This window comes from Choloepus didactylus, chromosome 14, assembly GCF_015220235.1.
Source record: "Choloepus didactylus isolate mChoDid1 chromosome 14, mChoDid1.pri, whole genome shotgun sequence".
NCBI classification, from domain to species: Eukaryota; Metazoa; Chordata; class Mammalia; order Pilosa; family Megalonychidae; genus Choloepus; species Choloepus didactylus.
Window position 1 is genome coordinate 87,732,243 of NC_051320.1, and position 25,863 is coordinate 87,758,105.

The window sequence follows — 25,863 nt, forward strand, 5'->3', positions numbered from 1 at the left end:
CCAGCCTGGGTGCAGCAGGTGTGAGGACACAGCAGCCTCTGCTCCAGCCTGGCCCAGTGCAATGGCGCGAGAGGCTGACACGAGGGGAGCATCACCGCCACCCCCAGCTGGAGAGGTGTCCCTGCCCTTAGGATGCCTGCCCTGCCTCCCCCACGAGTCTGGGGGCACCCTTGCTGTAGGCGCCGAGTCCACCTCGCCTCTGCATTCCCGGGACCTCTGCCAAACAGCAGTGGCATCCAGCCTGGAGACCCGGGTCTCTGCAGTGACAGCACACACGGACCCCTGGCGCTCTGCAGACCTGCACGGTGGGGTCTCAGGTGGGATTCCGTTCTCTCTCTTCTCTCTGAGCCTGGGACCTTCTCAAGAGCACCCAGCACCAGCAGACGTTGCAGTGGGCAGTGCTGATGGCCATGGGGGGGTGCAGCGTTCCCAGTGGGGAAAAGCCTGGTTCTTGGATGGCAAAGTAAATTCTTAGCTTTTATGATGCTTGTGGTCCTCCAAACAGAACACTAACAGATACACAGTGTATCCGCAGTATTAAGATTTCCTCAGATTAGGGTGGGGCGGGGTTCTCAGAAGGCTCGTTACGGGGCGATAAGGAGCACAAGGCCTAGACACAGCTCCACGCTAGGCCCACCCATGCCCACCGGCCAGCTGCTAGAGGTCTTCCAGATGCACCCTTGCTTCTCCCAGGAGGAAGCCGAGGCTCAGGTGAGTGACCCCGGAGCAGGGAGATGAAGCTGAAGCAGGACCCCAGCCTGGGGGGGGCCTGGCTCTCCTTCAGGAGGCCATCCATCATAGGAACCAGACTTTTGTCACGCGGCACTCCAGTTTGGTGGTTTATCATTTGTTTTTTGTTTAATTTGATATTTCTAAGCAAGAAAGGCTTTCCCTTTCTTAAAAAAGAAATCAAGATCTATAAATATTCATCATGAAGATGGTATTTCTTCCAACACATTTTGCCATGTCTTTACAATTCCAAAATGGACCTCCTCTTTGGAATTCCAAAATCTGCCTTCTTTGAATTCCAGACTTCTCAGTGTGCAATGATTCACGAATTCCTTCAAGAGATGTGTTAACTGAGTGGCTACTAGGCAGCAGGCACTGAATCTGCCTTAGCGGGGGTGGTGTCCTGGGCTGGGTCTGCACTGAGAAAATGTGAGCTCACGAGCTTCCTGCAGACAGAGAGGAAGGCATGGCTGACTCTGGCTGGGGAACTGCAGGAGGCTGTGCAAACGGAGGTCCTTCAGCTGCAGCCTGAAGGATGGTAGGAATTCCCTCTGGATGAGACCGAGAAGGGAGTTCCAGAAGAGGGACGAACGCGTGCAAGACTGTCAGCATGAGGGAGCAAGGGGTGCAGAGATGCTAGGTTCTCCTGAGGAACCCAGTGTCTAGGATCCACCAGCATTATTTGATCCTCCTCCTGCCCAAAGAAGCTGAGAGAACAAATTGAATCCTTTCACGAGACAGACTTTGTGGGTCTGGGACCTGACACTCAAAACACAGAAACTGGGGAAAATTCAAACAAGGGACTATTCAGAAAGGTAGAGCCAGGGCTTAGGGAGATCAGCTAAGGAAAGAGAAGGCCCCTGAGCTGCCACCCCAGCTGGGCCTAGAGGGGCCAGGAGAAGGGGCAGTTATCAGGAGCAGGGAAAGCTGCAATAGGGGAGACGGTGCCAAGGAGGAACCAAGAATTCTTCTCCCAGCTCCCAACGCCCAACAGTCTTCTGCTGGTGCCTCCCACAGGTGGAATCAACCAGAAGTCAGAGGCAAGGGAGTGGGGAGGAAATTCCCAAGATTGGTCTCCTATGGGTATTGAGCAGGCAGGGAATGGATTTGGAGAGGCAAACAAAATACCCTGCCTACAGAGAGTCATGGTGGACGTCTCCTTTATCCACCTGCTCCCAGACAATCCCTAACCTGGGGATGGTACTCCTTCTCCCAAACCCCATAAACACAATCCCTTAGCAACATGGTGGGGCCGCAGCTCTGCCCTGGGCTAATTCATTCATTTACCCACTCTTTCTAGGCACTGCAACCAGTAGGAAGGGCTCATCCATGAGCCCGTCTTGCTTCCCAGTGGAGTTAGGGAACCATGAGTGCCCCAGCATGTGAGCCTGGCCAGGCCCTCAGAGGCAGCCTCTCAGTTCTGGAACCTCTGTGGACAACAATGGGAAAGAGACGCTCTCTTTCTGTCCACCTTGGAGTTGAGGGGATGGAGGTCTGGGAACCCCTGAGCCAGTGCAGGGGGGAGGCAGTGAGAGGATGCGGAGGCCCTGGGATGGACTGATCCACCCACACTCATGATAGGAAAACGCTCTTGTTTCACAAGTCCGAGTATTTTTCCATCGTGCCAACCTCTCTCATCTTCCAGGGAGACTCTGAAGCCACCGGAGTCAGGGGCTACTTATCCTGATCTTTAAGGATCTCCACGGACACAGAGACACCAGGCATCTCTGGCTGGTGATGATTCAGAAAAACCAAGCTGATGGTGGCTTCTCTCTGAGCAAGAACATCACTATCCTCACCGAGTGCCCCACAGGAAAATAAGAAGGAATTATTTTCAATTACTGTGAAGCCCACAACACGACAAATACAAGCTCAGATCATCGACTTTTGGAAGAGAACCATTTTAACCGGAAGCCAAGAGGAAGGGGTCCGTGATCCAGCTGAGGAAGTAGCCCTGGGGTCTGTCTGTGTGGGTTTAGTGAGGCCTGCTCGGAGGCGAGGCGGAGGAGGACAACAGCAGGCGTGGGAGACACGAGTTCTGGACGCCAACCTGGCTCTCCTCCTAACTGGCTGTGTCATTCAGGAGAAGTCAGTTATCAAGTCCCCACTCTGGGTTTCAGCCTCCTCATCTGATGAATAACAAAAGTCAGGGAGAACAGTGAAGGAAAGCAGCAGCGGCTGGTGTTATGGGGTCAGACCTAGGTTCAAGTCCTACTTCAACCTTTCAAAACCATGTGACATAAGGCAAGTCAGCCTCCAGGCCTCAGTTTTCTCATCTGTTAAATGGGTGTGACAGCGCCGAGCTTAGAGCATCTCCGTGAAGGTGAGGAGAGTGGTGTCCAGCACAGAACAGAAACTCAAAAAGGGAACTGGGCACTACTGAGAAGAAACTGTTCTAGAAGGGTCTGTAAGATGTCCCCTAGTTCAAAATCCTAAGGCTTTGGGAGCTAAGGCCTGGCAGTGCTCTCTGAATACGCAGGAAATTCCTTCCCCTCCCCATGCTTCCTCCTGAACAACAAAGTCCTCTCACCTAAGCCTCAGCAAAGCCTCTTTCATCCTCTCGATTTTTAGCTGTAAAACTGGCCTGGAAAATTATTATTGATTTTTTGCCTTGACTTCTGAGTTTACAGTCACAGTCATAGTTGGGGATCGAGCCACCATAGTAAAACGAGATGGTGAGTCTACTACTTTGCAGTTGAATTCTGCCCTTAAGAGCCTTCTCCCTCTGTATTATCACCACGATTTCCCTGCAGGAAGATTCACAGCACGAGTTCTTGGCTCCCAGGACCCCACAGAGCCCTGCTCAGCAGCAGTGACTTGGGGCCAGAGCAAGACGGCCCCACCCACGCCCCCCTGCAGGCCTCCCGTGCCCAGGGTGGTGCGCTCTGCTGCTAATAAAGATGAGAACTGTTCTCCATGTGGCCAGTATGGGTAGGGGATTTCCCCCAGGGTGGTTCCGGCTTTATTCCTTATCCTCTCAACAATTAATCCATGAGGGCCAATATTATTAGCCTTGATTCCCAACTGAGAAAATTGAAGCTCAAGCTCAAGCGACTTCCAAGGCAGCACAATAACCACCGACAAGGCCTGTATTTGAGCTCAATGCCGTCTGCCGACAGAGCCTGTTCTCTTCCCATCGTGTCATCCTGTCTTCAAAGAAAAAAATATATTAAAACCACCGTGTTAGAGCAAGTGGGGAGCCTCCCGAGGGGTGCACATTTGGCTAAGTTCTGACACGTCTAAGAAGACATTGGGTTTGTCACTGCAGTGTCGTGGGCACAGATGACAGGTGGCCTGACAGGAGACCAGCCCGGTGACATCTGCAGCTTGTCCCTTTCCCTTGAGCCAGCAGCATCAGCGCCAGGGCTGGATGTCTCCTCGGCAGACAGCCGGAAGTGCGTGGGCTGTGTTCTTTATTCCGGAGAAGGCAGAGATGAACCAGAACCCACACAGCACATCCGGAAGGTCGCTATGGTCAGAGCAGACGCATGGAGGGAAGTGCCCTCCGGGCCGGCACAAGTGTTAATTTAACTGCTTTATGCCTCGATGAATAATTTGTACCAAACCTCAGTGATCTCGAGATGCTAGTTAAATGATGCCACAGAAGCCTCATGTTTCTGGACTCCTGATGTTTTGCTTTGTTTTGTTGTGTTAATTCCTCCAGTCTGCAAGGAGAATGCAGCACAGAAAATTACAGAGTAAGTTCTCTAACTGAGGCTGCAGACACCTGGGAGCACATCACAGGAGGCCCTTGTATTTCTCCAGGGCAAGGACTGTACCCAGCTTACCTCTGTAACTTTAGCACCCGGGCTGGCATGCAGTGGGTGTTCCAAAAACTGTCATTTGGGTTGATATGGAATAAATTTAAATTTTCCATCCAAAAAGTAAATATGATGTTTGAAAGATAAACTAGAAGATGGGGCTGGTTTATTACCATAGAAGATGTGAGCAGAGATGAATGGTCAAAAAGACTCATACAATCAGCCTGTCTATTGAGGAGAGCTTTGCAGCATTTTCCAAATTTTCTGCATATATATATATGTATGTGTGGATATAATACAGTCTTGTGTTCAGTTTACCTGTAGATACGAATCATGATATGTTTTAAGGTATCTGATGAGTAAATATAATAATACATGTGACTGCTACATAGAAGCTATCAGTAAAACAGTAGCTTCCCCTGACCCACTAAAAGCTCTAAGAAAATGAGATTCTGTCAATTTAGTCAAGCATCATTCTATAACCACCAATTATGAAAGGGTAGATGGGTAAAAGAAGACACAAAGCACAGGATAAATTGTAAAAAATGTTGACGATTTGTACAAAGAGCATGAGGAAAATGCCAACTCAGAAGGAACCAGAAGAAAGACCAAAGAGGTTTTCCTAAGTATGTAGAGGGTGATGGGAAACAGCAGATGGTGGACAGGTAACAGATGAGCGGGAGAGAGTGGTCTTTTTCACCTGGGTGAAAAAAAGAGCATTTTCTAAGATGGAGCACGAGAAACAAACCTAAATAGGAACAAATTGGAACAGAGGGAGATAACACCATGATGCAAGGCCCCTAAGAGGAAGGCCTGCCACCCAGCGCAACTGCAGAGTCAAAGGTGGAAGTTACTTTTAAAGCAGGGAATGAGGGTGAAGCTGAGATCCTCAAAGGCAGCCCGATTCCCAAAGGAAAGCCAGGATGGATCCGAGTTCGGATCATTACATTCACTCTTGTTTCTGTCCCTTCTGCCTCCCCCCCTTCCAGCAGGATCACCAGACCAAGAGCCCCTGTGTTGTGCCCTTAGCATTAGCAAGAGACCAAGGGTATTTCTGGTTTCCGAGCTCCAGTTGGAGCTGGAGCCCTCTACCCAGCTTCCTCCTCGGTCCCTCCACCAGCTGACGCCCCACAGAAAGTGAACACCCAACCCAAATGAGACCCTGGATTTCAGCTCCAAACCCAGCACCTCCCAAGATTGTCCTTCTCGGGCAACGGCACCACCATCTAACCCAGGTGCTCCAGTGAGAGGCCCAGAAGACCTTCCTGATTCTTCTCTTCCTTTATCTTAATGGCTAATCCTGTTGGCTTGTTGGGGATTGACTCATGCCCCCCAAGAAGGGCATGTTCTTAATCCTAATCCATCTTCTTATGCATGTGAACCCATTTGTAAATAGCATCTTTGAATGAGTTAAGAGTCAGGGTGTGGACTCATTTGCGAATAGGATCTTCAAGGATCCTATTCAGTTGTGACCAAACTCAGTGAAGGCCTCCTTTAATTCACAGGTGGAGGCCTTATGAAGACGGGAAGTTTGGATGCAGTCAGAGAAGCCACAGGCTGTAGAAGCCAAAAGCCAGAGAAAGCCACGGGAGGAGACCAAGGACACGGCCACATGAGAGAGAACTGCCATCATCAGATGCCACCAACCCGGAAGAAAGCATAGCCCTGCTGATGTCTCGATGTTGGACTTAGAGCTTCCGAAACCGTGAGACAATAAATGCTTGTTGTTTAAGCCAACCCACTGTGTGGGATTTGTCAGCCACTCTGGCAAAATAAATCTAGATAGCTCCCACTTCCCTTCACCTCCACAACCACCACCCTCGTCCAAACCACCACCACCCACACTGGCATTACTACGATGACCTCCCAATTGGTCCCCACCAAGTCTGTTCTCAACACATAGCCAAACGCATCACCCCAAAACATAAACTGTGCGTTTACATTTAAATCTAAACTCCTTATCCTCCAAACTTGCCTCCTGCAGCTCTCCTCCATATATGACATCCTAGCTCCCCTGGGCTCCCCATAGGTCCTGGGACACGCCAGGGGCTCCCGTCTCAGGGCCTCTGCGCGCCCTCTGAGAACCGAGACGTTGTAAAGATGCACTAATCTCCATGACAACCCTGAAAGGAAAGCACATTTATTCCCATTTTACAATTGCGTAAACTGGGGTTCTGAGAGGTTAGTAACTTACCCAAGGTCACACAGCTACTAAGCGGCAGAGCTGCCACCTCATTCCTGAGCTGGTGACCTGTGAGCCACACGGACCTGGCCCACCCCGTCCATCTAGTACTGAGACCCCAGCAGACAAGCAGCTCTGAAGGCCACATGAGGACACAGAAGAAGTTTACCATACTTCAGCTCCGTTAGCCAGCACATCCTGAGCACGAGCAAAACTAGGTCAAAAGAATTATTTCTGGGACTCAAAAAAAAAAAAATCTGTAGGAATATCCTAAATAAGTCGCCCATCATTCGCAGCCAAATGATCTCAAACAGAGGGCTTGTTACTATTCTCTTTCTTCTCCACCATGTCAAAATAAACTGGAATGAACTCATTCCCACTAGCAGCTCACACACCCCAACCTCATTAGCTGGCCCAGGCAAAGTGGAGTTGAAAGAGGTGCAATCAGCAGGTGGATCAGCTGGGTGCAGACTCCCAGCCTTCCTCTCTCCATGGCAGTCACAGCACAGTAACAAGCTCAACAGAGCCCTGCACCCCAGCAGCCCACCCCTTCCTCCCTGGGTCCCACTGCCCTGCAGCCCCCACATCCTTCCCAACATTGCAACCACTCTGCCACTCTAGTCCCAATATCGCCAAGGATTCTAACCTCTATCTTAGGTCACTCTCCGCTAGAATTTCATAATGTGCCCCTTCCTCATTATATAGAAGAAGAAACTGGGGGCTGGAAAGGAAAGAAAAAATGAAGATTGAAAGAAAAAGAATATTGTCCCAAGTCCCACTGCCTGATGGTAGCAAACCAGAGTGGAAGCCCAAGGCTCCTGCCACCCAGGCAGTCACCTGCTGCCTCACATGGAGAAGGGGACACAGTTGTATCAATTTCCTATGGCCACTGTATAGTAAGGAATTTGGCCTCCATAAAGAGTCATGGCCTTTTCCCGGCTTCTGGAGGTAACCTCTACATCTCTGGAGATGGAAGCATCTTTTGAGCTTCATGGTGGGCCCCTGACCAGCCCTGAATAGCTTACAGTTGAAGTCATTTGGAGCTGCTGTAACAAATTGCCATAAGACAGGTGGCTTAAAACAACAGAAATTTACGTACTCTCAGTTCTGAAGGCCAGATGTCCAAAATCAAAGTGTGGCAGGGCCACACTCCATCCGCAGGTTCTAGCGCAAGTTCCTTCCTGGCCCCTCCAGCTTCTGGTGGCTCCTGCATTCTTTGGCTTGTGGCTGCATCACTCCAGTTTCTGCCTCCCTCTCCACACGGCCTTCCCCTTTGTGTCTCTGTGTCTTCTCATCTGTCTCTCATAAGGACACTTGTCACTGGACTCAGGGCCCACACAAGAAATAAGGATGATCCTATCTCAAGAATCTAACTTAATTACATCTGCAAAGACCCTTTTTTCCAACTGAGGTCACATTCACAGGTACTAGAGATTGGAAAGTGGATCTAACTTTTGGGGGCCGCCAATTAATCTACTACAATGTGTCTCTACTTAGGGATTCTAGGCACCTTTGGAAACCAGCAGTTTGTGAGCACAGCTGCGGGTGGAGACCCTGAGATCCAAGTTACATCTGTCCACAAAGTACAACCCAGGGTTCTGCAGCAAAGATCTGCCCTCCAGTGAACACCAACACATTTGCCATATAGTCTCCATGACGTAGATGCTGTGAGATGTAACGTCAAGCTAAAAGGTCAGCGACTCTTTATGGAAGGCTTTCTGCATACCAGGCGCTGCACTGAATCGTTACCCACCTTATCCTTCATCCTTACAGCAGCCATATCAGGTAAGTACTAAGTAAACTCCATCCCTTGCTAGCTGGGTGACTTCACACAAATTATTAAATTCTTGGGGCCTCAATTTTCTCTTCTTAAAATTGGTAGTAATAATCATAATAACTGCTTTGAGAGATTCTAATGAAGATAAAGGAGAAAATGTATAGGAAGTTCCTCATACAGTGGCACACACAGACACACTTAATAGAAGCTCTCAGCATCATCGTCATCATCGTCATCATTGTCATCATCATCAATGTCTGCTCTTTACTCAATGTCACATTTGACTATTCTAAAAACATCAATGCTATATATACTTTTCATAACAGCTGTGATTCCAACACCTCCGTTGGGTAGAAACAACAGTGATGTACTTGCAATGCTACTTTAAATGGGCTCAGGAAGATTACTGTTTAAAGGAACCCCTGTGAAACACCTTCTTTAAGGCTTAAAATCCTCCTCTGGCAGCATGAATATGAATCTGCTAAAGCAACGTGCTCCACACATTTGTATTCATGGTCATGTTCCAATTATTTGAGGAGGGCACAATTCTCGTCACTCAATGAATCGGCGTTTTCCAGCCTCGGTTACATTCAGCCCACTGCCTGGTTACCTCATTCTCTCTTAGACAAAGCCTGAGTTAATTTTGTCTATTTTGGTTCTCCCAGCCACCACAATGTGACAAATACAAAGAGATACTGAGAAGGAAATGAATGCTATCACTAAACAATGCCCAGGTGCAATGAAACACAAACACACACACAGCACTGAGTGACTGACAAGATCAGAAAGCAGCAAGAACCATTGACTCAACGTGTGAATCTGTAACAAGCTTTTGGCAGGTGCCTGGGAAAGAGGACAGGCTTTGGAGCCAAGCAGCCCTGGGTTCGAATCTCAACACTGCCTGCCCCAGCAGTGTGACCTTGGCGAAACTCTCCAAGCCTTGGCTCCCTCATCTTCCAAACAGGAATAATAAAACCTGCCTTTCAAGAAGAAAGGACCAAAACCCAGATTCCCATTGTCTAACTACAGGTGTTACCCCTGCACTCAAGATAAAATAAGCATAAAAGCCTGGGAATAAATAACCATCAAGACTATATAGTGCAAAGAAGGCAAGGAGGATTCACCCTCTACATAGAGAACCTGAATGATCGTTGGTGCTCCCAGAGCACTCTCTTGAGAAGGTGCAGTGGTCGTGATTGATTAGTGATGCCTGTGATTGATTAGTGATGCCTGCCACAGGAAGGGGCATGGGTAAAGAGGATAGGCTGCTGGCTTAGTGCCCTCCCTCCCTTCCACAGGTGAAAAAGCACTGGCCTTGTACCCTAAGCTCTGGGGTTCCAGTCAGTGCCCCTCTCAGGGCCTCAGTTATTCGATCTGTCAAATGAAAGGACTAAACTCAACGAGCACTCAGATCCCCTCCTCCTCTTACTTGCTTGGTCTCCTTTAATCTAACTAATCACATCTTGGCGAGGCCCAGGAGGAGGTCATTGATGTCAGGAAGGGGACAAAAGGAAGCCATCCTTACCAGCCCCTTAGCTAATTAGTTTCTTTCCTATTTAACCCTTTAAAAATACTACCAGGTCTGATTCCAAAAGAAACCTGGAGGTTGGACTGGTTCTCTGCATCTGCAATTTTAAATGCAAAAATCAAACCCTTTGTCCCAGCCAGACACGGGCTCTGGGTAGCAAAGCTAGAGAAACCAAGAGCCTTGCTGAGGTTCTGTGCATACCTCCCTCTAGACCTTCAGCCCTGCCCAAGGTACATGGGAAGGGGGCGCTCTCCAGCCCACCACCCGCAGGAAGAGAGGGGCGCACACATCCACCAAACCCCCAGAGCCACAGAAACAGCAGTTGAGCTGGGGGGTGGGGGAGAAAATGGCCCAGGTCCATCTCGCCTCACCAGAGAGGCCTAGATCTCTCTTTAATAAAATGGCCTCTAATCGCTACAAAGATTTTATTAAAAATTCCCCGTGGACCGATTCTCGGCAATGCTGTCTAGCCACAGCCTAGCTAGCGATCCTGCCCCATCGTCCAATGCCCCGGCCTGTGGGATTCCTTGGGGTCTCCCAGCAGGGCTGTCCTTGTGTCTGTCAGCCGAGTGTGTATGTCTGTCTCGTCTGTGTGTCTCTCCCTCTGCAGCTCAGCCCAACTCTCCCTATCTCTGCCTCTGCGTCTCTATTCAATCTCTCTCCCCATGTTTGACGTTTTCCCCTCTTTTTCTGTCTCATTCTCTCTTTGTCCACCTGTTTCTCTAAATCAGACTCCTCCCACTCTCTTTGCTCACTCTTCATTCTGCCTTCAGTGAGGTCTCTTCCAACTTGGAATGATTACCATGGTTAGGCAAAAAATCTTTGGAAACACACACTCTAAGCTACTTTTGCATAAGGCAACATCTTTACAAACCATTATTACAATAATTAACTACAATTTAAAATAGCAATCACAGCCTCTGGAAACCAGCACATAGGAATTAGTCAGTATTCTCTCCTTGCCCCCCACCTGAGGAGAAAATACACACACACACACACACACACACACACACCACAGTTTCCTACAGTTCATTAAAATTGATTATCCTTGAAAAGGCACCAAGTTTGTGATTTCCCTTTTTTTATCTTAAACATGGAAGATACTGCCAGGTATTCCTGTCTTACATTTTATACGTAAATTTACATTTTGTACAAATATTTAGCACATGCCTCACCAGGCACATTACTTAATTGCACTCTATAATTAAAATTTGATAACACCTTTCCCATCTGCACAAAACTTATTCATTCAGTTAAACAGATATTAAGCACCCACTGTGTGCAGGAAGCTGACATGTGAGTGAGAGACACCTCTCTCTAGAGGTGCTTACACCCCAGGCATCTCTATGACAGGGTCACAGAAGGGACACCTGAAGGACGTCAGGAGGACCCAGATGCTGACAGGTTAGGTCTTCCAGGACAAACTGGGGGGACCCTGGAATTCAGATTAATACTGTGTCTTTTTCAAAATGCTATAGCGTGGACTATAGCTAACAGCACAATGATAAACACGTGCTTTCATCAATTGTAACAAATGCACCACCACACCAATGCAAGGTGTTAATAGTAGGTTGGTGTATGGGACCCTGTCTTTTATGCACAATTTTTCTGTAAACTCACAACTTCTCTTAAAAAAAAACCCCGCTACTGAAAAGCGCTTGCCCCAGCATCCGTCTGTTTTGATCCTTGCAAGCACAGAGCCAGGACATCACAGGCACAGGATGCAAAGTTTGTCAACAAGGAGCAAAGGAGCAGATGGGCAAGGGCTCTGGGCAAGCAGGCTGGGACCCCTGCCCAGCTCCTCACAGGCGTCCCACACGTGTTTGCCGAATGAGTATCTGGGAGAGGTGGGAAGTGGAGACAAAGGATCCTTATCTACCAGCTGACTGAAGCAGGACAGAAAACACAATCCCAGGCCCAGGGTCAGCAGCTCATTAGAGCTGTTGAAAATAGAAGAGCAGTCATCTGCTTTGAGAGCCCCTCCACCCAATACACACCCTGTTCTCTTACACACTGATTTTGCTTTTCTAATTCCAAAGGACAGGTCGACCCTCAAAGGCTTTTCCTCAGTGGCATGTCAGGAAATGGAAGCAGAAAGTGTCCTAAGGATGGGAGTCTTCCAATGACCCTGCCCAAAAATAGTTCCTCGGCTTACTCCTTCAAAGATGGCAGAAAACTTAAGACTGTTTCTGGAATCAAGTGCTCCAGTTCACTCCTTGGTCCATCATTCCAGAGGCCTTCCTTCAGGTGCGTTCACCTACCCCTACCGTGCCCTGTGCCAAGAACTGGGACCAGAGAGTTAGGAACTTTCCTTGCCTCTGAACAACTGACTGTCATTCAGAGACTGTTTCAACCGGAGGGCCTGCTTGCTTCTTTCATGAACTGTTTCTTCTAGAAATCATGCTCACTGTGTGCATAAAGACTTTCAACCAGCCCTTCCCTACACTGTCTACCTCCAGCCACTTTTGTTTGTAAGTGTCATCTGGAATTAGTTTAACTGAGCTGCTGGTTCTCAGCCCTGGATACATATCAGAACCACCCAAGAAGATTAAAATCAAATACTCATCTCAGTCCCCATCCCAGATGGAATAAATCAGAGTCTCTGAGGTGGAGTGGGAATGCGGCTGGGGCATCAGAAATTGGCAAAGTGCCAATTTTAACGAGTAGATCGACAAGGAACTGCAGAATCAAGTTCGCCTATGGTTTTCTCTCAATAAGTCTGGTCCAGAAAGGTCCTTGAATCGGGGTCTGTCCACCTGCTATCTGACTTTGGGCAAGCCACCACTCTTGCCTGGGCCTCAGTTTCCCCATCTGTGAAATCAAGGAGCTGAGCTAGATGGACCAGCAGGTTCTTTCCAACAGTCAGCATCTCTGAGTCTGCAAACGCTTTACCCCAGGTATAAACCATGTCACTCCAGAAGACGAACACCTACTGCCACAAGGAAATCGGAGGGAAAGCAACCATCACCATGGTCGCATCCCCAAGCACCCCAGACACCTAGCTGGGGAGAAAGTATTTGCTCATCTTGGTAAATCTCTTCCCACAGGGTATTAGTGGGAAGATTTTCCCATTCAAGCTCTCAAGGGCTAACGAATACATCTAAAATGGTGGTTCGAGGTGCCTTCCCCCTCATCCTCTTACCCTCCCAAAGTGCCCGCCCACCTGGCAAGGCCCCTCCAGGGACCGTGGAAGGGGGCTTGGCAGCAGCCTCTCACCCTCTGTTCCTCACATCTGCACATGCTCTCCAGCTTCCAAAGCTGGGACATGCTCATCCCCTTCGCTCTCCCTTCACCCCACGAATATGCCGCACAAAGGAAACCTCCTGGCTGGGGCTCTGGCTGGGTGCCAGACTCTCCTCACCCTCCACCCAACTGGACCAGGCCCCCAGAACCTTCCCATCACCCCCCACCCACCACCAAGTACTGCCAAGTCCAGCTGGACCCACCTCCCTGATGCCACCCGCACCCTTGGAACCCCCACAGGCGTCCCACACGTGTGTGCCGAATGAGCATCTGGGAGAGGTGGGAAGTGGAGACAAAGTTCAAGATTCTTCCATTCTGTCAGGACCCGTGGGCCCAACATTCCCTAACAGAACCGTGTCCTCATCACCCCAAGGACCCTTTCCAGGCACTACTGAGCCAGGCTCTTACTGCTGCTGCTGCTCCCACCAGAATCACAGTCTCCAGATTCGGAAGAAGACAGTGAGGATCCGTCATCTAATTCCAGTGCTTCAATTCGGCGACAACACTCCTGTGAAGCGACTGCCAGGCGTGACCCAGGCCTCCTCTGCACCAGGGAGCTCACAGCCTTCCCTGGGCGGCTCTGCGCCCTCAGGAGCCCACTGTCATCCTGGCACCCCCCAGTCTGGCTCACCTCAGAGCTCCACAAAGCCTCGTCCGGCAGTGCAGAGTCTTCTCCACGACCACCCCACCTCTTCTGTCTAACAAGGACCCATGGAACCTGACTTACCGCAGAGAGGATCCCCACACAACTGCATGTGGACATTGGCCTAGCTCAACTTTCTTCCTTACCAAGTGGCTCCAGGGCCCCCGGCCTGGGAGGAAAGGGAAGTAAAGAATTCTTTGAGGGTGCATCTCGGGATGCCGCATTTCCATGGCCCTATTAAAGATGTGTTTGTCATTCCTTGCAGGGCCTGGCAGGCACCAGCCTGGGGAGTGTCCCGCGATCCACAGATAGCCCAGATGGAGGAATCTGTGAGCCCTGCCATGTTCTCCAGCCAGGCATGCTCAGTCCTTTCCATCTACATTACGGTCTTCAACTTGATCCAGAAGCCTGGATTCACACTTCATTTATTAATATATTTGGGGGAGTTATTTTATAATTTTATTTAATAATAAGCTGTTAGTTTTCATCCACATTGACTGTTCGTAGGGTTTCGAAATTGGTCACAGGTACACAGGTGGCCAATGTATGGAGCTCGTTTGGTGAATCTTCATCCTCGTGTTTTCTGGATAACCGTACATGGATAAGATTTGGGGCATTCCTTATTCTTTGGGCCCAGACAGCTCTGTTGAGCCTGGGGTCAATGCATGCATCCGGCTTTCCCACCTTCTTGGTGGCAAGTTTCTGGACCTCTTTGAGGTCCCGAGGGGCACACTTCTGGAAGCCCACTCCACGGATGCACTTCTGAACACTGATGGCGTGCTCCCTGGTCAACCCCTCCTTGACGGCACAACAGCCCTTTTTCTTCTCACCACCCTTCTCTGTGGGAACCATTCAGCCCAGACCAGGCTGGAAAGCCACCCTCACTTACTCATTTATGTTTGCCCTCACTAACTGTATACCTTGGACAAGTCACTTCACATATCTGGGTATCAGTCTCACTTTCTCTAATATGGTTTCAATAAAACCTACCTCATAGGGTTGTTGTAAGGAGATTCTGAGAACTGTAGATCAAATACTTATCAATTTCATGTTTTAATTCATGTCCAAAGTTTTCCTATTAATTCACTACTGACCCAAAACAGAAATCCCCATTCCCAAGTGGCTACACCATATTTATCATCATATCCACAATACCTGGTATGGGACTGGGCACTTGGCAGGCCCTCAATGCATGTTTGTAGAGGGAACTGGAATTGAATTAATCAGTGTTGGAGTAAGAACCCATGATAACCCATATTTCCAAGGGTAGAGCTGTGATCAGCTAAGACATCTAGGGCGGTAGGCAGAAAATGAATATGGCAAAAACCCAAGACATGTGAAAGTACAATCTGTCAGAATATTTGTTTTCAAGTCCAGAGTTTAACTCAATGAAAAATTTATTTAAATGAATTAAAGTTCAACAATCCAACCAGACTGCGAATGCCCAACTCAATTTCCTACATTCTAACATTATTCCAATAACATCTTCACCAGCCTCCCAGCTGGTTTCCTTCCTTCAGAGACCAGCCCACCCCTCCATCCCACACCCTATCCTACTCTTAAAATGACTCTTAAATTCAAATCCAATCACCTCACTCCCTTGTTTAAACATTCCCCATTCTGTTAACACAGTGTACAAGTCTGTCGTGATCTAACCCCATCTTACGTCCTATCTCAGTGCTCCATATTGCACTCAATCACTTACCTGCAATAGCTCACTTAAATCCCTGTCTCCTCCACTAGACTAAAAGCTCAGTGAGAGAAAGAATTAGTGTCTTGCTTGCAACCCCAGTGGCTGTCATGGCACCAGGTATAAAGTGCTCCAGGAGCCTTTGCTGAACGAATAACCTATTTCATGCCAAGAAGCATTTCCACCATTTGAAAAGAAGAAAACACACAAACAAGTATTGCCACTACATGACTCCAAATTCTGGGTTGGATAAAATTGCAAACAGTCTTTTCAATGTGGTAGATGAAGTGTCCCCATTTTGGGTAACTATAGTCATTGGTCTTTTCAAAGCCCAAAGTATATGGAGTCAAAGAATCTTATCCTATTGGAGGAGAATCCGAACACACATCCTGAGTTCTCCAGGAGATTATCTCAGACTTTACTGGACATGTCTGGATTGGAAGGTCCTAGAAATGAACCCCATTCTTCTGGACAAGTAGCCGCTACCAGTTCCCAACTCAATGAAAAGACACCACTAATCATTCTGTTTGTGAAAAACAACCACCCACTGATGTGCCAGCTTGCTCTGATTCTACAGAGGACTGGATGCAGCCAGATGCCCGTCCATTTCCTTTTGGGTCTCCTTTCTTTTCAAGTCAACAAGGGTTTATTTATCTCTGACCATGGACACCACATTCTAATTTTCTGAGAATCACTGGGGAGAACTCAAGATAAACCAGTCTGGGGAAGAGAAGACAGAGATGGCTGTGGTTGGAAGGACTTTACACTGCTTTTGTGGAAGTTGAGAAAAGCTGATGAGAACTGGTTAAATTGATTATTTTATTTTTGTTAGTACACTTCAAAGAATAAACTAATAGTTCCCTAGCATTTTAAAGTCACCAAATTGTGTTCAAACTTCCCAACACCCTTATCCTGCTATATTTTTTTTCATAGTTCATATCACCCTTTAACATACTCTAAAATTTTGCTTTTTTGTTATGGTTAGCATCTACCTTTCCCAACTAGAATGTACATTCCATGAAGGCAGAAGTTCTTTTTTTCTGAGATATTCCAAATGCCTCCAACAATGCCTGGAACATTTTAGGTGTCTGATAAATAAATGCTGTTCATGTGGCCATCCACAACCTTCCACAGCAGGTATTTTTATCCCCAATATATAAAAGAAAAGACTGAGGCTTAGAGAAGTTAAGTAGAGTTAAATTACTTCTTGACATTATGTGCGTATACACAACCCCAGATGTGGCTTATTCCAAATCACCTGAGATTTTTCAACCAAATCAAGATGATCCGAATGCAGAAAAGCTTCCAGAAGACAAGTCAGATAAGACCAAGGGGCCAATAGGGCAATAATTAGATATGGGGAAAGGAAAAACCATGGGTGATCGACAACAAAAGTAAGTGCTGGAGGAGGTTAGAAATAAATGGATTGATGAACCATGGAACGAAAAGGGAAGCTTCAGAAAGGAAGTGGCCCAGGAACCAGCTGGCCCTTGGAGACTGCATATAAGTCAACATAACATGGAACCAAGAAAACTTTTCTTAGGTCTGAAAAGTTTTCTGGTGCCAAAGTTTAGCTCTCTGGACCTACAGTCTAACACAGATGGGTTTCATTTGTTCCATAAACATTTACTGAGCATCCTCCAAGTACCATGTCCTGTACCAGTGCTGGCTGCGCAAAGAGGAACCATCATGGGGCCTGGTGGGAAACTCAGATCGATACACTGATACTTAAGTAAGGATGTGAAAAGTTTAAGGAGCAAAGCTCAGGGCGTCCTGGGACCACAGATCCAATGCTCCACTAATCATTATCGTGTTGTTTCTTTTATTTGATTGATGTGATTTGATTGTTTAATTTATCAATGCAATAACAATATTTTCAGCACATAATAGATGCTCAAATATTCTGTGGAATAAAACAGTGAATGGACAAATGAGTGTGTGAACACTGTGTGGTTCTTCAGTTGAGGAAACAGACACTCAAAGCTACCATGTTGGTTGACTTTGATCCCTGCAATTAAGGCAGAAGCAGGGATGCCTCTCCTCCATTTCATAGCTGAGGAACGAATGCTCAGAGTGTTTAAGAAATCCCCTACAAGAGCAGAAACGGGGATTTCAACCCACGTCTGTGTGATCCTAATCCACAGGAGGCTCTCCTTCCAAGCATTAATCTTCAGAGCAACTTTGGAGATATCTTTGTTCTCTCTGCTTGACTGACGAAGAAACTGAGCCCGGTTTGGATTCAAATCCAGACTGACTAGTGAACAGGAGCACAAGGCAGTAGAGGAGAAGTGAGTATAGACAATTGTTTCAAGAACCTCCTTGCGGGAGGAAGGCTCCCTGCACTTTGGCCACACCCCTAGTCTCGCTCTCATCGCTGGGCATTGGGTTAAGTCCGATCATCTCTGCCAGCTTCCACGGCCCTGACCCAGCACCGCAAGGGCTGGTCCTGATGAAGTCACAGGGTCAATATTTAGTCTATGGCTTGTGAAAATTTCAATACCCCCAGGTCCAACATAGGATCTGCAAAGGATGAGGTGGAGAGGAAAATGCCTTCTGAGTCAAAAGAAAAGATTCCCTGCATCCCCACCACTAATGGCCACCACTGACAGATTTACTGCCTTGACTCACTGCAGCACCGCGTTCTCTAAAGATGAGAAACCACAAGTGCTGGGATCGCCAGCTTCACATGGTAAACAACGACAGAAGGCCCGATTCTGGATGGGAGCAGATGGACCCATCCGAGGCAGACAGAAGGAACAGGAAGCCACAGGGAAAGCCCTGGCTGGCTAGCTCTCCCAGCTCCAAACTTCAGAACACTGGGCAGGGAGGGACCCTTGGAGGGGCTCACAGATTCCTGCCCCACTTGCTCCCATCAGCTCAGGCAAGTCTCCCATCCTGGGCACCCCCATCCTTCAGGCCAGGCTTTCCAGGATTCTGCTTCCCCTAAGGGCAGAGCAAGGTAGGGGCCAAGCACAGGAGTAGGACGAGCACCACCAGACCACCTTTGGCTGGTCCCTGTGCCTCAGTTTCCAAACATATGAAATGGGGACAGTAGCACCTCTCCTGCCCACCTTACAGGCAAACATGGAACAATGGAATCTGCATGTTCTTCGAAAAGTCAAATGTCTATATAGTTCAGTAATTCAGTTACACCTACCAATTTAATAATATTTAAATGCTTATTTAATAACATTTCAATTTTCCACTCTCATTTCATGAAGCAGTTTCATTCCTTGCCTGTCTCTGAGATCTCTAAAGCACTTTTTGATCCCTCCAACTCAGTTTTCCAGGGCATCCCATCTTCACTGACATTGAGGTTGCCTGGGATAGCACGTGTGATGCTGTCACTGGAAGCTCTACCCCAGGTCCAAGAGCCCACTCACTCTCTGTCACCTCACAGTAGAACCACTTCCTCGTTGATGCTTTTCTCTCATGGATCCTTAAAGTGATTATTCACGGCAGCTTAACTTGCCTTTGTGAGTGCACAGCCCCAGGAAAAATGTCATTAAATAGCTTTGTGTGTGAGCGTGTGTGTGCAGGTGCATGTGTTAAAAGTATTAAGCCACTTGCACTGAGGGACCTCTGTAAATGTCCAGCTACCACTGGGTATGTGCCTTCCCCAAAAAGTATTTTGTTATCATAAAATGAAACAATCGAGGCAGTGCCCCATAATACAAAATTCTGTAAGGACTCCATTAAAAGATAATTCTTTCTCTGAGAAATAAGTTGGGAAAAATCGCCTTATATTCAGGCACATACGGTAGTGATGAGACTTCCTGCCTCTCTCCACAACCTCTTATGGGCCTGGAGATACACTGAAGTCTATAACTGTCACTTGGACCAAATCATCTCTTTCTTGGAACTCTTTGGCTGCTTCCAAATGTGGGAGAAAACAGGGATGGATTCCAGGTCTCTGCCGCTGCCGGTCCCTCCCCTGTCCTTCCCCCTCCCCCTGAGGAAGTGCAGGATACACCGGGACCCTCAGGAATTTTCCTGGGGAAGAGTCCTGCCTGATTTCTCTACAGCTGTGATCCCCACAGCAGAGACGCTCAGAACGTTATGCAGGGAGGGGCTGCTTGGCGATGGACCAGTTACACCTCTGAGAGTGATGGAGGACGGTGATGGGCTGCTGTGGGTGGTCTAGTCTCCCCCTGGAGCTCATGGAGAGGAACTAAGACTGGGGAAGGAGGCACAGAGAATGCGCTCAAATCCATGGAAGGAAATGTGGTCTCAGTCATACCGTCCACAGATACCTGTCCTGCTTTGTTTCCCGTCACTAGGAGGGTTTGAGTAAAGTCTGGGCTGCCCCTTGGTGGGGGTCTTGAAGAAGAGACCCAAGCACACTGCAGCTTAGAGGCAACCTTCAGCCACACTGGGATGGAGGCAATATTTGTCTTCCCTTTGTTCCTTCTTTTGTTAAGCATTCCCGTACCCCTGGACCACCCAAACACCTCACACCCTCATGCCAGGCCCATACCATTCCAAGCTTTCTATTGCACTTGTTTCTCCAGCCAGATATAGATTTCCCATGTTCAAATTTCCCATGTTCAAATTTATCCAGTGTAGCATTACTTACGGACTGAGCAGCAATGTGTGATCAATATAAACTGGACCCTGAGAATTCCAATTCATCTTAACAAGTATTTTTGAAGCCTACTGCACAGTTCTAAATCTAAGTTTCTATAATCATTTTATAGATGTCAAAGGATTTTTACTTCCAACATCTTTCTACATCCTCATCAAACTGAACCGTTAATAAATCCACAGATTCGAACCAAGAAAACTCGGTAGTCTGTAGGAGGAGCAAATGCTTGATGGCCCATGAGGTAAGGACAGCAACTGACACTGTTTAGAATGAGGAAACCAAGGCTCAATTCATGGCAATGTAAGAAGCGCTGCGGAGCTTTGGGAAAGAATTTTATTTCTGCTTTTCCTAAGCACATTTAAGTGACAAAGAGGTTTGTAAACCATAGTCCCAAGGCATGCAGACAGAGATCAAAGAAACTCCCCCTTTCGAGGGCTTTATCTCCAGGGATGTCCTGGAGACTAGTCACAGCCATGCTGCGATGTGTAATTCCTCTACCCAGCACCATGTTCTTCTCCAAGGCTCAAGATATACCCTAAGCAGCCAGGATCCAAAAATCCAAGAGACAGAAGCCATTGCAACATTCTGGTGATGGAGTAAAGAAGCAGAGGAAGACAGGGAGGCACCAACGCCAAAATCAGGTTTTGATGAGTTGGAAGGTCCACTCTGAATGGCTCTGCAAGAAGGGAAGATCCAAGAAAGAAGAGAACGTCAAACTCTGAGCAGGAGAGATGAAGCACGTGACATGTTCCGCTCTAGATTCAAGATCCCCAAGGCAGTGAGGGTCCTGGAAGGTTTGAGTTTCAGAAGAACACGAACCCAACCATGTGGAATGCACAAAGCTTGTGAGGATGACAGGAGAAGATGCTGCATTTAGCAGATGAAGAAAGTGAGGCTCAGAGAGTTTCAAAGATTTACCACCAAGTCACACAGCCAATAGTGGGGGGATTCAACTGGGATTCAATCGGGTGTGACTGATTCAATCCGGTACTCTTTCCACCCAAGCAGGCTTGCACCTCCTTCTTGGGATCGTCAAGTACCCTTGCTAAGCAGTATCGACCTCACCTGGGAACTGGTCAGAAATGGAGAATCTCAGGCCCTATCCGAGACCTAGTGAATCAGAACCTGCATTTTAACAAGGCCCCAGATGATGCTGTACATTTCAAAGTTGGAAGAAGCACAGCTCTCTGCCAGTGCTTCTCAGTCCTGCCTAGACATCATAATCATCCAAAGAGCTTTTTAAAATACTAAGGCCTAGGTCCTACCTCCAAAAATTCTGATGTAATTGGTTTGTGAAGGGATCCAGGCCCTGGTATTTCTTAGAAACTCCCCCAGTGATTCTATTGTATGACCAGGTTTGAGATTCTCAAAGTGATCCCCAGACCACAAATCAGCAACCTCTGGGAACCTGTTAGAAATGCAGATTATTGAGCCCCATCAGTCCTACTGAATCTAGTCTAAAGGACCTCAAACTCATGTGACTAAGAATCACCCCTGGTGTTGGCTTAAAATGAAGATTCCCTAGCAAAAGCCTGACACAATCTAAGTGTTTGTACCAATACAACATGGTGAACCTGTACTATAGATTGCCACACTGGTTTGAAAAAAATGAGACTGATTTGTATACGCCATTAAGGAAGGATCGCCAAGATACACAATGTTAAGTGGGCAGAGAAAAGATGCAAGATACCATGCTCCCATTCCCATGAAAATCAAAAGATAATCATACATAGAAACATCAGCTATTTATAGGATAATTGCCTAGAAGCCACATTTGCTGCAGGGAAGGGAGACTAGAAACTGGGTGTGAAAACACACTAAACTTCTATTTACTCAGTTTTTTTCAAGCTTGAATTATAATTCCTGGGTCCAAGCTCCCAGAATTTGGGTTCAGTGGGTCTGGGATGGGGCCTAGGAACTCCTCAATTTTAATAAGGTATCACCCAAGTGACTGCAAACCACTGATCTTGGGAACACACTTTGAGGAACGCTGATCTTTTCCAACTTCCCAAGAAGGAAGGTAACTTCCACCTGTAACAACAAAAAATGTCTCCCAACATTGAAAGATGTTCCCCGGTGGGCAACCCTGCCCTGGTTGAGAGCCCCTCTCACATAGAACGATGCTAAAGAATGTTTAGAGAATACTTATTGAATGAATTGTGTGATTACTCTATACCAGACATTGCTCGGAACACTTTCTCAGCCTTACAGAAACCTTCATTATTTATACTTCACAAGGAGGTTAGGTTTCCCACAGGGATATGAAGGATAAGAGACAGGGTTAAAGCCCAAGCAGCTGGCTCCAGAACTGAGGCCTAGCCACCAGACACACTGCCTTGGCAAATGTGGACGAGTACTTGCCTCTGGCTTCCCCTCTAATTCCATGACTGCACAAGAGAAATCAGAAAATCCCAGAGCCCTCACTGGAGATGCTGATCATTCCATACCACACTCCTGCACTCTGGGATGAGTTGACAGCAGCTTGGATGAGAGAATGGTTGCACGTACTTGTGTTTCACCACCTCCTTGGAGGATGCAGTTCTCCATTTCATTTAGGGGAAACTGAGGCAGCAGGGCATGCAGAGACAATGCAGGAGCTTTGGACTTCTTCAAATCTGGGTTCACGCCCACCTCTGCCACTGACAAACTCATGACCTTGCAGGGCTCCTCCAACCTCTCAGGCCACAGAGACCAGTGCCTGCACAGGGTCCTCCTGAGAAGGGCATTAAAATGGGCGGAAGCCAGTAAACAGCATGGCACAACCCAGCCGAGTCCTGAGCCGTGACTATGGACTTATGAGGGACAGTCTCCTTTTGCCAGGCTATGACAAGTACCATGCAGTGGATTGGCTTAAACAATGGGAAGTCATTGTGACACGGTTTCGGAGGCTGGACACCACAATTGTGACACCACAATCTTGGAACTCCTTGGCTTGTACCTCTGGTCCCAACTCCCAGCCATGTCCTCTCTTTCCTCTTCCAGGTTCCTGCTGACTTCCTGCTTCCAGCTTCTCCCTGTGGCTTTTTCTTACTCTTTCTTCCTCCTTAAAGGGCCTCCAGTAATCCAGATCAAGGTCCACCCTAGTTCAGTTCACAAACCTTAAAAAAATGTCATCTTCCAAAGGTCCTATTTACCATGGGTTCCACCCACAGGATTGGGATTGTGATAAGAACATGTCTACACTGGGGGACACAATTCAATCTACCAAGGGACAGCGAATGACGCTCTGCTCAAAGTAGTGCAACACTGAGACAAAGGAAACGAATTCTGCTTATCACACAGTAAAGCAGCTGACCTGGCAGATTTATCTTCATCCTCACCACAAACACCAAGGAGTAGGTCAGATTAGCCCCATTTTACAGATGTGAGAAGTGAGATGCAGAGAGGGAAAGCAACTCACCAAGAGCCACCACTATCTCGGGATACAGCCAAGACCATCCCTGCTCCTCCATCTAGAATCATCTTTCTCCACTCCCCACCACCCAAAGTCCCCAAAAAAATAAACTATGGACTCTTTCTACAGCGCTCAGTTCCATCATCTGCGAAGCTCCCTCTGAAGGGGGACAAATCTCTTTGTCACCAGGAACATCTTTGTCACCAGGAACATCTCCTCTGGAGAATTTATAGTGGTGGTGATTTTACAGTCATTTTTGTGATTCCTTGAACACTATTATCTTCCCCCACTGGGCTCTAAACTCCATGTAGTCAAAGAACAGCCCTGTTTGGGTTCACCCTTAGCTTCCTGGGTGCCTGGTGCGGAGCCCGGCAGGTAAGCGTGAAAATCTATAGCAGGTGGGTGTGAAAATCTATAGCAGGTGGGTGTGAAAATCTATAGCATATGGGTGTGAAAATATATAGCAGGTGGGTGTGAAAATCTACCTGCAGGATGCATAAGTGGCTGCAAAGACCAGGCTCTCAGGCTAATGCCGTGCTTCTCAAACGCCAGCTTCAACCACGTTGGATCGGATTCTCTCTGGTTCCCACCAGCCCCGGGAAAGTCTGTCTGGGGGCCAGTGGGAAACCCGGTGTGCTCCTAACAGGTTCTGCCTCCCCTCAACTGACCCAATGAAGCCAAAGCATTGTCTCTCCCAAAATAAATGCAAAACTACTCCCACACGGCTGAAAGCATTCCACCCCTTTAAACATCATTGTCCTGCTGCTTATTTTATTCATAACCAGGCCCCCTGAAGCCTTAGCGGGGTTCTTTTTTCTCCCCTCCATATTTAGAGAGAAAAACATACGTGAGGTGTTGTTAACTGGGAACGGCCAGGCCGCCCCCACCCACACACCCCAAAACAGCCCCTGGTCTGAGCTCAGGACCTCTGGCCCCAGAGAGAGGCCTCGGCCTGTGGAAGCCACTCAGCCTATAAATCCTCTCTGCGGCTGGAAATCCACACGGAGAGGAATGACAAATGCTCTATTTAGCCCTATTTCCAAGGAAATTAGAATTACAAATTGGAGCTATCGCTAAAGCCTGCTTGAGCATAACCTTTGGAAATAAAGGCGGTGAGGCAGGGGAGGACCACCCCGTTTCGTTGTCAGGTTCCCTTTTGTAGGAAGCCACCCCCAACCCGGAGACCACCCCCTCGGCTCCGCAGCACCCCAGTTAGGGAGGGTGGCTCTGGAGGACTCGCCAGGCATTGTTTACCACTAGGGGTCCCGCCAAACCAGGTAAGCAATCATCGCCAGTGGAAGTACTGAAAATTGCTTCTTTAATTGGGTAGATTCTAGGGCTAAGAATAATTTAATTGAAAAACAGCATTAATGAAAATCAAAGGCATTTGAAAAGGGGCTGACAACAGAAATGCTGACATACCAGATTGATGAGAGGAGGGAAGTCTTGGCTTTCAAAGGTATTTAGGGAAGGGGCTTCGTCAACAATCCATCACTATTACATCACTCCCCCCCAACCCTTCCCTTCCACCTCCTACCCTCCCCCCACTCTCCACCCCCTCCACTCCCCTCCACACACACACATGCACAGGCTCCAGTGGCCCTGCCTGGGAATGCTTATTTTGAAAACAATCATCTCAACTCCAAATCACTGAGAACCACTGGGAAGATGGTTTGGGTTTTAGTTTATTCTGTTTCTCAATTTTGCAGCAGATGGCAGGATATAGAAGCAGAGTCTGAGGTGGGTTCCGGGAATCCTGGGTTCAAATCCTACCCCTGCCCCTGCTATTACCTGGAAGTGAAGTCAGCCAAACCCTCTGTGATTCATTGTCCCCACTATTTGTTTCATTTCTTCACTTAACTGCCAGGCATTGTTCTTAGTGCTTTATAAATATCAAGTAATTTAATCCTGATGCCTAGCCTGTGAGACAAGCTCAACTTGCATCTCCTTTCTTCAGACCAGAAACCCGAGGCACAGAAAGGTTAAGGAACTTTCCCAAGGAGACACAGCTGGTAAGTGACAAAGCTGGGATCTGAACCCAGGCAGCCTGTTTCCAGGGTCCACACTCGGGCTATAACATGGAGATGATACTATTACTTCATCTCTCCCTACTTCTCAGAGGGCTTGTGAGAGTCGAGAGAATGTGGGTGTTGGGGATTGACTCATGTTCCCCACAAAAGGCACTTTCAGATTCCAAACCCTGGTCCTGTGGGTGTGAGCCCGTTTGTAAACAGAACCTGTGAAGGTTTTATTAGTTACGGTGAGCCAAAACAGAATGAGGGTGAGCCTTAATCCAATATGGCTGAAGTCTTTATAAGGAAATGAAATTGG

At 47.8% G+C, this 25,863-nt stretch overlaps 2 protein-coding genes across 2 annotated transcripts in view; both read right to left on the reverse strand.

The window, feature by feature from the left end:
* The window catches only part of KCNQ3 (potassium voltage-gated channel subfamily Q member 3), a 315,288-nt gene that overhangs the window by 265,945 nt on the left and 23,480 nt on the right, over positions 1-25,863 (reverse strand). The gene's annotated exons all lie outside the window — the stretch shown is intronic.
* LOC119509341 (60S ribosomal protein L31-like) lies at positions 14,341-14,715 on the reverse strand. Its single transcript, XM_037803312.1, has one exon. The coding sequence runs from the start codon at positions 14,713-14,715 to the stop codon at positions 14,341-14,343; it is 375 nt and encodes a 124-aa protein (XP_037659240.1).